Raw genomic sequence first — 16,786 nt, 5'->3', positions numbered from 1 at the left:
TGTTATCACTGTGAATTAGATTAAACACTGATATAAAGGAATGTTCAGCATGTTGAGTTCATCTCAATGGAAAAATGATTTAAAAAAAAAAGGCAAAATAAAACAAAACAAACAAAAATAAAACACCCCCCACAAATGCACCCATGCACATTAACTGGAAGTCACATTGTTTTGCTTGCATAGTTACATTAAAATACAGCACTGGTACAACTCAAAAGGATTTTCACTGTCAAAAACACAACCATGCACACACACCGCAAAAAAACAAAATACATTCATATTGTTCATCTGTTCAGTCCATTTTTTATTAAAGCTCTAATGGAAATGTATGAGCTATAGTTTTTTCCCCCTATTGTTACAACCTGCTACAGCCAGTGTTACGCGTTGCTTTTGGAGTAGGTTGTTACAATAGCACTTCCCACATTTGACCTGAGATTACATAAAAGTGTACATAACTGCTGTTTATACAGTAGTACACTGGTATGGGGTCCAAATATAATTCAAAATATGGCAGATCTAACATCAAATTATTATACAGTAAATATTATATAGATGTTGAGCACCAGAAAATGTGTTGTTGTTGCTGTTGGTGATGATGATGATGATGATGATGATGATGATGCTGATTAACCCTAAAAGTCACAGTAAGTTAAATGACTTCAGGCAATGACACAATATGACATGTCATTTTCTTAATTGGGCCTATGTTTTAAAAATCCGTGATAGACTGATATTTGAGACTCATTGACTTGACTGTTCAAATCCAGGTGTTTATAATGACATCCAAACAAGTCTGCATTTTAAAAATACTTTCAGTTTCCATTCCTGAACCCATAAATGATGAATTAAATACCCTATATCCCTGTTGCTATAGTCTCTCTGTCTGTTTTCAAGTTGCTATAAACGATATGAGAGGTAAATACTGTCATTTTTTTTTTAAATCAGAAAAAGGGTATTAAATTTTACCTTCCCTTGTTATTGGGGTGGTAACCTCAAGGCTACATTATTTGGACCATTAGTATGTATCTTTTACCTGGAAAAGTGCATGCAAGGTAACTTTCTTTCCTTAACAGCTAATTAAAGCAACGACACTGATAGGGAAAGGTGCAGTCTCGTACCATCTTTTTGTGTGAGTGTATGGGTAAGAGGATCGAAAAGATTAAGCCTATGATTGAATACTGACGCAGAGTATTGTGAAGCTGTGAGCAGACAGTGTCAATACATTTTCCACAATGTATTGACACTGTCTGCTCACAGCTTCACAATACTCTGCGTCAGTATTCAATCCCTTCAGATCTCAGAGTTGTCACCACCTCTCAAAAGCTATGCCGATATTTATTCTCATTTCAGCACGGGCTCTGACACTTTCCCTTCAATGCTTCTTGGCTTTAACAGCAACTGATTCCACAGATGTCATTAAAATCTTTTAATTAAAAGTTGTATTTTTACATATTACAACTCTCTGATACAACGATGATTGCATTTAGAACAATCCAGATTAAAAGCAGCCATCTAGATAACAAGTTTAAATTTTAAGCAACGGTTGTAAAAGCAAGCTGCAAACACTCCACCATCCTCAGTACCCACACATGCGATATAGTAGCCAGCTCTTCTTTGATCTGTTTAAGTATGTGATGTAACCACGCAAATACGAATGACATCACAAATGACGTCAACTGACATTTCCCGCAAAATCCAACCAGACAGCTCAATTTATAAATCATTATTATAGGCTTACCGTTGTGAATCGGGGCAAAGTAAGGAGACAGTTTTGAACACTGATTATTTTTAACTAAAAAAAGTTACATACTGCAGCTTTAAGTAAATAAATAACAATTTTTTAATTGTGCAGAACAACCAAAGACAGTACAAAATGTACAGTAAAAAGTTAATTAAATCTATTTAATTCAAATGTGTATATCTGTTCCACAGAAATGAAACATGTTACTTTGACATAAATTCATCTCTTACACTTGTTAATTTAATGTCTTGGTTCCATGTGAACTGATTTAGATAATCACAGTTTTAAATGTAGTTTCCTTCATTTGTTTTTGTACAGCTAAAAAAAGGCGGCCTCTGCCTTTTTGAGGTAAAACTGCATGCAAGCTCCAAATAACGAAATATTTAATGAATATAATGGATGGCTCAGATTACTTGTTAATTTATGAACATTAAATTAACATTCTTAAGAAGTTAAGAACGTTCTTAGGAAGATAATGAAGTCTTTAGTATTACAAATGCCCTTTTTTTCTGAGACTATGCATCTGTTTGTCTATTTTAATCAGTTTAATTCATGTATCTGAATATGTATTTTTTCTCTAGCAGTTTAACTCAAGAAAAAATTTATTAGATCATGAATATAAAAAAGTAGAAAGCCAACATATAAAAGATCATGAAATTAAGCAAGTTCGAGAACAGTGTATTTACCATTTGGAGATGGCGACCAAACTAAAACCTAGGTTCATCATGGCTATGAACTGGCCCTCCAGTATGGGGAGAACCGGGATATGCTGAGAGCAGAAGAAATGTTCCAGAATACATTTCAGGTAGCTAGAGAAAAAAAAGTTAATTACCAGGTTGTTCATCACTATTATGCAGACTTCCAGCAGTACTGTATGAAATGTGAGCCTGCTGCCATTAAACACTACACTGAATGTCTGAAGATAAATCCAAATACATATCATGGGAAGAAAAGTGCTGAAAGACTGCAAAAGATTAATTGCAGAGAGAAGAATTGAGAACAACCAAAGGAATGGACGGGTCTTTGGACTACTTGGAATCATTCATAAGGAAAAAGGAGAAAAACAACAAGCCATAGAGTGCTTTGAGCAAGTGCTGAGCTTTGTAGACAATGAATATTACCTCACAGAGCTTTGTGAACTTAGGCTTTCTTTGGAGTAATATTACCAATATACAATATGATCCAAAGCCAATTATTTACACATTCATGAGATTTAATGGTAACAGTGTAGTATCTGTAATAATATATGTACTGTGGATAAGACACTATGATTAATCTTGTAATGGTTTGAATTTTACATCTTTAGTTCCATATGATATTTGTTTGGTTGCTTGGCTCACTATTAGTGCTTTATTACATTAAGGTCTGTTTGAAAAGCACTTTATTCTAACTAAAATTAAAACACAATTTGAAATTAAAAATTAGTGTGTGTTCATATTTTCCTGTGGATAGTATACACTAGATAACTTTAGATACACTTGGTAATTAAATGTGCATATACAGGGGCTCTCAAAGGATTTGTAGCAAGGGACCCCTTTCATTCTAAAATAAATTCCCCTCAGTTCAGTACAGTACAGACCTGTATAACTATAAGAGAGCAATAATTTTCATCTTTCGGCTGCTCCTGTTCAGGGTGGCCACAACGAATCACCCATCTGCATATTTTGATTCTGGCCCAAAATTTTACGCCGTATGCCCTACCTGATGCTAACCTCCCCATTTTGCAGGATTGGGACTGGCACTGAGAGTGCACTGGCTTAGGCAAGCATCCAGTGGCTGAGGTTGGTTCCCTGACTGCAAATCGGACCCAGGCTGTGGTCGGGGGAGTGCCACATGATAGCCACTAGTCCACCAGGGAATCTTTAGAGTGCAATAATAAATATAATAAATCTGATAATAAAAAATCCAAAGACCCCCTGGATATGCTTCACAGAACCCTGGGGGTCCCTGGATCCAACTTTGAGAAGCACCGATCTTATAAACTCAGCTATTTGCCAAGTTTACCAAGTAATACATAGTCACACACTGCACTCATAGAGCTTAATACAGGACACTTATACAATGTGTTTGGGAATGATGAATGTGTTAAGAGAGGATATACTGGATATCCTCTCTCAACACATTCTTCACTCCCAAAGACATTGTATATGTATTGTCTATGATCCGTGCTATAACATTTGCTCATATTTACCAAGGGTGCCAATATTAATGGAGGGCACTATAAATACAGTGAAATGGTCAGGACTCTTTATCTGTGTTTCTTTTTTGTCACATCAGAAATTTCAGTTAAGTGTGAAATGCAGTTTTATGCAAGGAATTTTAATCAGAACATACATACAGAAAATATTTCTGACACGTATGTTGAAATTAAGACACGCCGAACTAAGCACTGTCTTAATCAGATACGAAAGCCTCATTTGGCAATGCTGGGATTGAAACACACACCGTTTGAGATAACATGAGGCTTAAAGGCTAAAATAATATGACAGCTGTACATGGAGACCTGGAGTAACTATAAGGAAAGTGAATGGGAGCACAGTGGGTGCTGTGGGAGGAGAAAATGAAAACTAAATGAAGGTTGCTTCCACATTTGATTGTGCAAGAAATATTAATACATGATGCTGTTTTCTTAATTACGTTTTTTACAAATGAGTCTGACTTGATATTTGCGGCTCAGTTACTTCATTTACATAATTTACTATTTCAGTCCATGCGATTACATTCTTATTTTCTTACTTATTATGATTATGATTATTACTATTATGACTCCACATGCCGAAGTGTCCTTGGGCAAGACACTGAACCCCAAGTTGCTCCCGATGGCAGGTTCGCGCCTTGTATGGCAGCTCTGCTTCCATTGGCGTGTGTGTGTGTGTGTGTGTGTGAATGGGTGAATGAGACACAATGTGAAACTTTGGATCTTAATGCGCAGACCATTTACCATTACACATTCTTATTTTCTTATTTATTATTAAACACGTATTTCTCCTTAATTATTATTAGATTCTTATTCGCTGATGATGTCATCCAATTGGGTCTGCATTTGAAAAGTAAATAGTTTCGGTTTCCATTCCTGAACCTATGGGTGGAGAAGTTAACAGCTTATATCCGTGTCAGAGCAGTGTCTCCGATCTGTTTTCACACTGTGATATACACAGAGATTGACCACGATGAGGTAAGTGCTGTCTTTCCGCCTACACACTTAAAAAAGGGACTAAACCTAACTTTTCTTGGTCACTGGGGAGGGCACAAACAAACTGACAATCACACCGTTAGTAATGCGGGACTGAATGTAATTGTTAAATAGCCATTTAACAGGTGATAAAACAATGTATCACTACTGCTTAGTTAAAAATGGAAAATACAACTGGTAAAGCATACAATAACGTACCACGAATCAACGAATTTGAGTTTAATGTAGGTTTATTATCAGTATTAATTAATCAAGGTAATCACACAAAATTGTAATCACTCAAAAAACTATAATCACTCAAAAAAAAAACACTAATGTTGCCAAATTATGGTCAGTAGCACTACTTGAAAATAAACGTTGCCCTTGCCTTTAATACACCTCAGACTACAAATATGGCCGTCACAGACTACAACTCCCAACCCAAAACACAGACACGTTCACAATCTCCGGAGTACTAATTACACACACCTGGTGCCATTACGTTATTTATATATATATATATATATATATATATATATATATATATATATATATATATATATATATATATATATATATATACTGATTCGCTAACAAAAGCGGTCGTGTCTGGTGCGCAGTGAGCTGCGGCCAAAGGACAATCTGAAGCAAGCCAATTAGAGAGCAGCCTCAAGTCACCTGCTTTTCAAAAGTTTAAATACCTACATACACACTCATTTGGTCGGAGCCCTGCACACAAATATGAACAAAATACAATTTAGGTTAAAAGAAGAAAAATAAAATAAATGCTAACATGACTAAAAGGCAAGAAGTACGACCAAATTTTATTTCATGATTATTTAGCAATATATATTTAACTCATGTTTAACATGTTTAAGTAGCATTCTTCTGTTGATAACTTAGAAGGGGCGGTGCCCCAACGCCCCCTATTAACCAGCCACCACTGCACATAAGGGTACATTTTTGTACAAACATTAGTCTGTATCTATTACATAATGTGAAGTGACGTTATAAAATAATTTAAGGTATATAATTTGACCTTAAGGACCACTTTTGTTTTTATGTGTTTTTAAATGTGTTAAACGAATTTTAACCATATAAAAGATTCAATACACTATTTTCTGAGAATATGTATCTATTGTTTTACTTTTAATCCATTTCATTCATGCATCTGACTCAGTTATTTCTTTCTCTACCAGTTCAACACAAGACATCATTTTAAAAACCAAACTTATTCAGCTGGAATGCCATTTTACCTGGGCTCTGAATGAAAATGATACAGATCTCACCGATCTTCTGAACAGGCTCGAAGAACAGCTTGACCTGGATCTTGGAAGGGAGGAAGGAGCTGCGCGCACACACAGCAGTATGGGATTTGTGAAGTTTCTACTAGGCTCCAATACTGAGGCTCTCAGCAACTTAGAAAGATCTGTAGAGCTCACCAAGTCTCGTGGAAATGACTGTGACAAGCTGCTTGTTGTTGCCTATGGAGACCTTGCATGGTTATACCATCGTATGGGTAATTTTGCAGAATGTGAAAGCTACCTGAATAAACTGAGGGAAATTAAAGAGAAATATCCATCTGTCCCATATGCCGAGGTGCTTGGAGAAAAAGGATGGACCTTCCTCAAGTTTTCTTGGAAATATAATGAAAGGGCTAAAGAGTGCTTCAGGAAGGCCCTGGAGCTGGACCCAGAGGAGGGTGAATGGAATGCCGGCCTTGCCATTGCTCTGTATCGGGCAGAGGATATGCTGGAAGATCCAGTGGTAATTGATCAACTTAGACGGGCCATAGCCACTAACCCAGATGATGATGTTCTTAAAGTTCTGCTTGGTTTAAGATTGGTTGCTCACAAGAAGTATAGCGAGGCAGAGAGCCTAGTGGAGCAAGCCTTAGAGAGGTCTCCAGAACACCCCCATGTGATGCGATATGTTGGGAAGTATTTCCGGATTGAAGGATCTGTGGACAGGTCTATTGCCCTTCTAAAGAGAGCATTAGAGAAAGTGTCCAATGCAGGCTTTATACACCATCAGCTGGGGCTCTGCTATAAGAAAAAGATCCTGAATCTGATGCAAGCAGGAAGCCACCACACAAAAGGTGCTGAAATTAAGCGAATTCGAGAGCAGTGTATCTACCATTTGGAGATGGCAACTGAACTGAAGACTAGCTTCATCATTGCTATGAATGAACTGGCCTTCCAGTATGGGGCGAATCAGAATATGTCAAGAGCAGAAGAAATGTTCCAGAATACATTTAAGGCAGCTAGAGAAAAAAAAGATAACTACCAGTCTGTTCATTACTATTATGCAAACTTCCAGCAGTACTGTATGAAATGTGAGCCTGCTGCCATCAAACACTACACTGAATGTTTGAAGATAAATCCAAATACATATCATGGGAGTAAAAGTGCTAAAAGTCTGCAAAAGATTGCAGAGAGAAGAATTGAGAACAACCCAAGGGATGGAGAGGCCTTTGGAATACTTGGAATCATTCATAAGGAAAAAGGAGAAAAACAACAAGCCATAGAGTGCTTTGAGCAAGCGCTGAGCTTTGTAGACAAAGAGGATTACCTCACAGATCTTTGTGAACTTAGGCTTTCATTGGAGTAATATTATCAATATACAAGATGATACCCAGACAATGATTTAGAAATATTCATGAAATTTAATGCCAACCAATGTAGTATCTTATAATAATATATGTACTGTGAATTTAAGATAATTTGTTCATTATTATATTTGATCATAATTATATGTAGTAATGGAATATGATGGCTGCTTTACTCACTATTAATGTTTTACTACTAATGTCTGTCCTGCATTTCAATTCTGAAAACCACTTTCTTGTAACTGTAATTAAAGCACTTTCAACAATTTTAATATGATCTTTTCTGTGGAGTGAACACAGGTGGATAAAAGTTAGTAAAGTTTTAAATACACCTGGTCATGAAATGTGGCTGTCTAGTAAACACAGCTGTTTGCCAAGTTGTACATGGTCACACACTGCTAATGGCTTAATACAAGACACTTGTACAATGCATTTGGGAATGACAAATGAATTGAGTGTGGATATCCACACAGACATGAATAATGTGGAAATTAAAGCGAGCAGGACACTTTATCTGTGCTTAGGTAATAAAACATGATAAAGGGAACAAAATCAGAAGATTTTGGAGACACATCAGAAATTATTATCACTAAGTAAAGCAGCAGAGTTCTTCTTACAATACAAAATATATTCTAAGACACTGGAAATTAAAAACAAAACCATTGACCTAGATTCTATCTGGATAGCACTTATAATCCACATACACTCAAAAAAAAAAAATTATTCAGGCCCTTCATAGACATGACAAATTTAAAATTTGTTCACTTTCTTTAAAAACATCTAATTAGGAGAAATATGTATGTATGTTTGACTAGTCCAACATAAAATGTATAAATAGTGTCATGTATGATAATTATTTCAATTTGATTAACACAAATTAGTTTCATTTGTGGTGCGCCATTTGCTCAGACAACTCGCTCATACTGTGTGACCGCCATTTTCTTATGCTGGCTCTGCAAGGACCAATGTGGCTGATAAGCCTGTTTTTGTATATATATTGTTGGTAAGTATTCGTTTTTCATAGTTAAGAATTGACCTCGCTGTCAAAGAATTTATATATCATAATGTTGAGGGAAATATGTAACAGAGTTGGAATAGTTAAGCGAGGTGAATTGTGAAATTCAGACTCACACAATGTTCATATTAGCATTGTCAGTGAGTACTCAATTCAACTTCTAAAGTTTGCTAGCCCAGGGAACAAATGTCAGTATCACAAATTGATTTCTAGCTAGCACGATGTCCGAGTCTAAAGAAATATGCTTTGTGTTTTGTCCCAGCACTTTTTTCCAACTTGCAAAACCTGCTAGCTAGACAGCCACTTGGCTGACACAATATATTAAGATTTAACACATTAGTTGTTAAAATGGTTTATGTGGTGGGTGCACGGTGGCTTAGTGGTTAGTACGTTCACCTCACACTTCCAGGGTCGGGGGCTCGATTCCCACCGTGGCCCTGTGTGTGCGGAGTTTGCATGTTCTTCCCGTGCTGCGGTGGTTTCCTCTGGGTACTCAGGTTTCCTCCCCCAGTCCAAAGACATACATGGTAGGCTGATTGGCATGTCCAAAGTGTCTGTAGTGTATGTGATTGTGCCCTGTGATGGGTCAGAATGTCCAGGGTGTACCCCACCTTGTGCCTGATGTTTCCTGGGATAGGCTCCGGCTTCCCCGTGACCCTGAAAAGGATAAGCGGTATAGAAGATGGATGGATGTTTGATCTGTGTCTTCTGTGAAATTTTGTGTAATAAATTTTTCATTTATTTTTCTATATGTATTATGGGGAGTATGTATTATGTAACATATTGGTACTCAACGTTACTAATATATCTGCAGTTGTGTTTGTGCCCAGTATGGGACCTTTTACTGTATAGTACATCAATTAATTAATTTCAATGATGATTTTTAGATCTAAATGTCATTAAAAAAAATTATCATCAACATGCACAAGCACAATAAAGTAGTTAATCTCTTAAAAAAAATTAAATGTATTCAAAAAACATTTGGACAGAACAAAAATATATTAAAAACAGATAAATACACATAAAAGGCAAAAAATTTTTTTTTTTTGTAAATGTCTGTATACCGATCCCCTTTTTAATATTGATTAGACAATGGTACCAAATGAGCCATTTAAATTCTGAAATCAGTTTAATTACTTGCGAGAAGTGTAAAGTGTGTCAGCTTCAGTGAATATAGAGATGGGGAAAATAGGCTGATGTAAACAAAAACATTTGTTTTCATATGAGTATTCAAATACACTTTAGAGGAGGTCTATGAACTTTCAAGTACTTGTGCCCAATCCTAATATAAATCTTCTCTTTCACAGTTTGATGAACATCACCAAGTGAATATGGCAACCTCCTGGTAATAGTAAGTCATATTTGGTCAGATAATCTGATTTACTTATGTCATTTGTTAAATATGGTATCTAATAACACTTTTTAGGAGTGTGAATGTGGCCGTGAATGTGGAATGCAAATTGCAAATAACAGGCAGGTATTTGCAGGTCTTTGTTGCTGCAGAATTTTAGGCAGTGTGTTTTAGGGGCAATTATCGCTATCCATGACCATACACAGATTGCCCATGCACATTTAATACACGGAGTAAGCTGCTAATTCTAGTCTGTTTTGAGTTAGACATTAGGTCATACATGTACAGTGGTGCTTGAAAGTTTGTGAACCCGTTAGAATTTTCAATATTTCTGCATAAATAAGACCTAGTATAAAACATCATCAGATGTTCACACAAGTCCTAAAAATAGATAAAGAGAACCGAATGAAAGAATTGGGACCAAAATATTATACATGGTCATTTATTTATTGAGGAAAATGATTCAATATTGCGTATCTGTGAGTGACATAAGTATGCGAATATCTAGGATTAGCAGTTAATTTGAAGATGAAATTAGAGTCAGATTTTAAATCAGTGCAGTGACAATAAGGTGTGAGTGAGTGCTAACATAAAGTTAGTTCAAATCATGTACAGATGTCTCAAATTACCAAACCAGGTTTGTTGTTTGTGGTTCAGGTTAATTGGTACTGCATTGAAATTCACTATGTGGAGAGAGGAAAAATGAAGGGGTATTATAGATTTTATACAGACTTTCATTAAAACATTCACTCACTAACACACAGTTAAATCACACACACACACACACACACACACACACACACACACACACACACACACACACACACACACACAGAAAGAGAGAGGGAGAGAGTGATTATCACTATTAATATTATTGTAACTTTGCCATCATTATTTGTATTTCAGTATCTGTATTATAATATTCATGTTTCTTTTTTCTTTTACATCATTTGCACTTCTTAGTGTTGGTTTTCACATTTGTATTAGTTTGTATTCTCCCTCTTTACACATCAGAAATTTCAGTTAAGTGTGAAATGCAGTTTAATGCAAGCCATTTTAATCAGAACATACGTAGATTTAGGCTTTAGTTTCATTATGATGTGTTCATGGTCTAATACTGCATCATGTGTGCACATGTTTGCGTTGCTTTAACCTCTCTCTGTAATAGATGATAGATTATGAAAGGGTTGCGGTATATATTGGCCAAATTCCTGCCTGTCAACCATTAGCCTACTCTCAACGAACGTGTAAAGGTGAAGTGCTCAAAGGTGTACGGCGTCAAACAGTTGCTTGACAATAGCAGTAAATGACAGCTGTCCTGAGTCGAAACAATGCCCATGGCCAGATATAGTCATTTTTAATTGTTATCACATTGCTTCATATTACATGGTCATTCAAATGTGTAATGATGGCAGAAGGTACACTCATGGCACCTAATATTTTTATTTTATTCCATGCAAATTCAAAAGAATGTAGGGGAAAAAATTAGGCAGAGTGAAACCAATTTTTTATATATATTTATGTCATGCTAATAGTGTGTCTTTTTCACTATTAAAGTCTGCATATATAGTAACACTGTTTTCAAAGCGATTAAGACACCCCTTGACTGGGAGGATTGTGGGCTACCCACTGACCCACATGTCATTGTCATTGTTCCCAAAGGTGACAACCTATTAAACCCTGAAGAACTAGCAGAACTACAAGCAGCCATTGATCTCATGGGACCCTCACCTTCATTCATCCATCCATTTTCCTTACTGCTTTTCCTGCACATGGTCACGGGGAGCCTGGAGCCTATCCCAGGGATCTCGAGGCACACGGTGGTTGACACCCTGGACGCGTGCAGGGCACAATCACACTCATACACCCATTCACATTCAAATGCAAATCCGCCTACAACAAATGCCTTTGGACTGGGGGAGGAATCCGAAATACCTGGAGCAAACCCCCGAAGCACGGGGAGAACATGGAAACTCCTCACACACGTGGCACAGATGTCTATCTGGCAACCACTCAGTATATACAGCACACACTGGGCCAACAGTAAAGACCATGTTTATTTATCTTCTTTTATTTATTTGATTTTTTTTTAAATAAACCAAGTGAAAAAGAAAAGAGCCTGTGACTACATATGTCAAAGCAGAAAGCAAAACCTGAAATTACATCAACAGGTCCATCACAGTATCCATTAACTAGAAATTGAGTGCTACAGGGATCACGTATTTTTGTAGGGCAGCCCGGAAGTTAATATCACGCTGGTTCCTGCCACAAAAACCAATAGGATTTTTCTATTGGCTTTTAGATTATTGCAGAAAATAAGCTCTGTGACCAACAAAAGTTTCATTTTTACACGTTTTGTTCAAGATAATCTTCACAAATGAAAGCAACTTTTATGTAGTCTGAAGCCTAAATACAATCGGCGGAAGTTATGCTATAAACGAACTACACCACGGTCACATGACTTCATCGTCACCAACGCTAAGCTTTATAGCACTACAATGCGTGGCGGAATACTATAAATTGATAAATCTACAAGTTGGAAAGTTTGAGTTGGAATAGTTTGCCAAACGAGGCTGTAGTAAATTAGTTTTCCTGTTTGGCGTGATGACGTCTGTAGTCCAATTAAGCCACTTTTAGCAAGCGTCTTTTTCAAGATACCTAAAAGCTTAACAAAATCACCAGTGGGGTATTACTGATGTATTTTTATGTCGTAGAATATAACGTGAAAAATATCTTGAGCTTGTGTTAACTACACACCTTGTTTCAGGCATTTAACAAAAATAATATTTACACACTGTGGTGTAATGTAATATGTTGTAACGTTTCTCTGGGAGACAAGTGTAAATTGACCGATAGCGCCATCTGCTGGTTTGGAAGAGGAAATTGCTCAGATGCATTGTGAGAAAATAAAAGCCGGAGGTGTGTGTGTGAGTGTGTGTGTGTGTGTGTGTGTGTGTGTGTGTGTGTGTGTGTGTGTGTGTGTGAGAGAGAGAAACAGGTCATTTAGCTATTTGTTACACCTCTGCGTTTTCTCTCAAATGACCGTTTTCTTTTGCAAAACGCTTTTTATTTGTTTGAGTCGAGTTTTCCTTTGCAAAGCAGATGGAAATCAGGAGGAGAAAACGAAAGCTAAATGAAGGCTGCTTCTGTAGGAAATATTTATACACTATTCTGTTTTCTTAATCACGTTTTTAAAATGAGTCTGACTTGATATTGAGGCTCAGTTACTTCATTTAAACCATTTACTGTTTCAATCCAGGCGATTACATTCTTATTTTCTTTTTTATTATTACATTCTTATTTCTCCTTATTTATTATTGCATTCTTATTTCTCCTTATTTATTATTGCATTTTTACTTTCTTATTTATTATTGCATTCTTATTTCTCCCTATTTATTATTGCATTCTTATTTGCTGATGATGTCATCCAATTGGGTCTGCATTTGAAAAGTAAATAGTTTCGGTTTCCATTCCTGACCCTATGGGTGGGGAAGTTATCAGCTTATATCCGTGTCAGAGCAGTGTCTCCGATCTGTTTTCACACTGTGATATACACAGAGACTGACCACGATGAGGTAAGCGCTGTCTTTCTGCCTACACACTTTGAAAAAAAGGGACTAAACCTAACTTTTCTTGGTCACTGGACTAGTACCCACAAGGGTACTTTTTTTTTTGTAATTTGTCTGTATCAGTGTGAAATAACGTTATAAAATAATTTAATGTATATAATTTGACCTTAAGGACCACTTCTGTAGTATTACTGTTACGCCACGGCGAACTCATGGCTGCTGTTTACAGCGTGTAGTGCCGCCCACGGAGGGGGCGGACGAGAACTACACTTCCCAGCCATGCCCGCGCTCAAGTTCGCTGGAGTTTTGATTACAAACACCTGCACCAGATCAAAGGTTATAAAAGGGATGCGTTAACATCAGCGGCTTGCGAAGTAAACGCTCAGCATCCTCGTCTCTGTCGTGTACCAAGCCATACTTCCTGATCCGCCATTCTGGTTTCACCTTTTGCGTGTTTATCGACTACGATTCTGCCTAATCCCAGTTACACCTGTTTGCCCCTTCTACTGACCTTGTTTTCCATCGTACTCTGTTTTCCAGTAACCTCACGCACTCTGGACTGTCCTTCCGTGTTTGTCTCCGCAGAGGAATCGTAACAGATTACTTTGCCCAATATGGAGATAGCGGACTCTCCGGAGTGGCAGCGGCACATCCTGGAGCAGAACCACGCATTAGCAGTGCATCGGGATGAGATTTCAAGGTTTCTCGTTTGAGCGATTCCGTATCTCCGTTCACGGTACCCTCTGCTCCAGCAATGCATCCACCACCGGCTGCCTCAGGGTATGTTCAGTACATGCAAGCTGCGCACTTTCCGAGCATGTCAGCTGCGCACTTTCAGGCGCCGGCTGCGCACATTCCAGCCACGCCGGCTGCGCACAATCTGCCTCTGCCTACACCAGGGAGATATGCTGGGGAGCCGGAGGGATGCAAGGGCTTCCTGCTACAATATAGGCTTTTTTTGAGAGCCACCTAGACATGCCGGAGGTTCGTAAGCTGACCCACTTTATGGAGCTTCTCTCTGGGCCAGCCCTGGCATGGGTTATGGCGGAGTGGGAGCGAGGAGGCGATGTCAGACCCTCACTAACGGACCTCCTCGCCCATTTCCAGCGCGCCTTTGACCATTCCCCCGATGGCTGGGAGACCGGCCAAGATCTCCTGCATATCAGACAAGGCTCCTGCACCGCGAGGGAATATGCGCTGGAATTCCACACCATTGCTGCCCGGAGCGGATGGAATGAGCCGGCACTTAAGACCTCATTTCGCCAGGGGCTAAATCCGGAACTATTGAAGACATTAGCCTGTCGGGGCGAGCAGCTCACCTTCGATGACCTCGTTGACCTCGCCATACGGCTGGACCGGCTACACCGTACAAACTGCCCCTCGCTGTGTTGACCATTGCCAACAGAGATGGATCCTCCAGCCGAACCCATGCAGCTCGGGCATGCTCGGACCCGCGAAGAGGAGAACGACAGAAGACGTCGCGAGTCAAGGTGCTTCTACTGCGGCGAGGGCACTCACGTCATTCGTCAGTGCCCCCAAAGGAGACCTCGAACAATTGAGAGGAGCACGGACAACCAAGTGCACCGCTATCGGGTGAGTCCATTCCAGTCACACGTTTCACATGTATTTGCTTGAGCACAAAGGCTGTTCTTTTGTCCTTTCAGTGCTAGTCGACTCCGGAGCGGCCGAGAATTTCAAAGATGAGAGGACGGAGCGAGATCTCGGCCTCCCCATACACCCCTTGCTCCACCCTTGCGAGGTCCAATCTATCGACGGATCCCCCAAAGGAGAAGGAATCATATCCCATAGTACAAAACCAATCCATGTCCAAATCAGTGCCCTCCACCACGAGACCATCGTCCTTTACATCACAGTCTCTACTAGACATCCCATTACTCTCGGTCTACCCTGACTAGCATTTCACAACCCTCAGGTCTCGTGGACAGCCAAACAAATTACCCAGTGGTCCCTGTAGTGCTTACACAATTGTCTGAGGGGTTCCATGGTTCCAGTGGTGACGAGAGTCCCCTGTCCTATGTCCCGGTCAAGGTCCCTCCTGAATATCGCGACCTTCACGGGGTGTTCAGTAAGGAGAGAGCAAGTTGTTTACCACCTCACAGACCCTACAACTGTGCCATCGACCTTCTATCTGGGGCCAGTCCACCTCGGGGCCGTGTGTACCCGCTCTCCCAAGCCGAAAAGCGAGCCATGGAGGATTACATTCAGGAGGCTTTCCAGCAGGGGTATATTCGACCATCCGTGTCCCCCGCGTCATCTGGCTTCTTCTTTGTTGAGAAGAAAGGGGGGGCCTTCGTCCATGTATTGACTATCGGGGCCTCAACCAAGTGACAGCAAAGTACCGTATCCCCTGCCTCTCGTCCCCTCAGCCCTGGAACAGCTATGGTCCGTGACCATCTTCACGAAGCTGGACCTGCGCAGCGCGTACAACTTGATCCGCATTAGGGAGGGGGACGAGTGGAAAACAGCCTTTAGCACCCCCTCCGGACACTATGAATACTTGGTTATGTCGTATGGGCTTGCTAACGCTCCCTCAGTGTTCCAGAATCTGATCAATAGCGTCCTGAGGGACATGCTGGGGAGGTACGTCATCGCTTACATTGACGATATATTGGTGCACTCAACGTCTCTAGAGGAACACATCACGCATGTTCGGCAGGTATTGCGTCGCCTGCTGCAACACCAGCTCTATGTAAAGGCAGAGAAGTGCGAGTTCCACCAACACACAATATCATTCCTAGGGTATATCATTAGCACGAAAGGGATCGCCATGGATCAGCGCAAAACTCAAGCGGTCGTGGATTGGCCTGCTCCCAGAACCGTTAGAGAACTGCAATGTTTCCTTGGCTTCGCAAACTTCTATCAGTGATTCATTCGGGACTTTAGTAAGATTGCGCACCCTCTAACATCCCTCCTAAGGGGTAAGCCCAGGTGACTCCATTGGACCCCAATCGCCCAGGAGGCTCTGGAGAAACTTAAAAGGCCCTTCAATACAGCCCCCATCCTCAGACATCCGGATCCCTCCAGACCGTTTGTCGTGGAGGTTGATGTATCCGAGGCGGGAGTGGGGGCCATTCTGTCTCAAAGAATCGGGGAGAAGCCCAAGCTGCATCCCTTGGCATTCTTTTCACGGAATTTGTCACCAGCCGAACGCAGTTACGATGTGGGGAACCGAGAACTCCTGGCTGTTAAACTGGCCCTGGAGGAGTGGAGACACTGGCTGGAGGGAGCCGCACACCCCTTTATTATCTACACAGACCACAAAAATCTCGAATATCTGAGGACTGCCAAACGTCTAACGCCCCGCCAAGC

General features: G+C 39.8%; 1 protein-coding gene across 1 annotated transcript; it reads left to right on the top strand.

Annotated features, from left to right (window-relative positions):
• Window positions 1-4,748: 4,748 nt before the first annotated feature.
• On the top strand, window positions 4,749-7,808 carry LOC108273485 (interferon-induced protein with tetratricopeptide repeats 5). The gene is made up of 2 exons (XM_017482739.3): window positions 4,749-4,916; window positions 6,113-7,808. The coding sequence occupies exons 1-2, from the start codon at window positions 4,912-4,914 to the stop codon at window positions 7,521-7,523; spliced, it is 1,416 nt and encodes a 471-aa protein (XP_017338228.1). The 5' UTR covers window positions 4,749-4,911; the 3' UTR covers window positions 7,524-7,808.
• Window positions 7,809-16,786: the final 8,978 nt, after the last annotated feature.

The sequence above is a fragment of the Ictalurus punctatus genome, chromosome 13, assembly GCF_001660625.3.
Source record: "Ictalurus punctatus breed USDA103 chromosome 13, Coco_2.0, whole genome shotgun sequence".
Taxonomy (NCBI): domain Eukaryota; kingdom Metazoa; phylum Chordata; class Actinopteri; order Siluriformes; family Ictaluridae; genus Ictalurus; species Ictalurus punctatus.
This window is presented reverse-complemented; position numbering and strand designations above follow the sequence as displayed.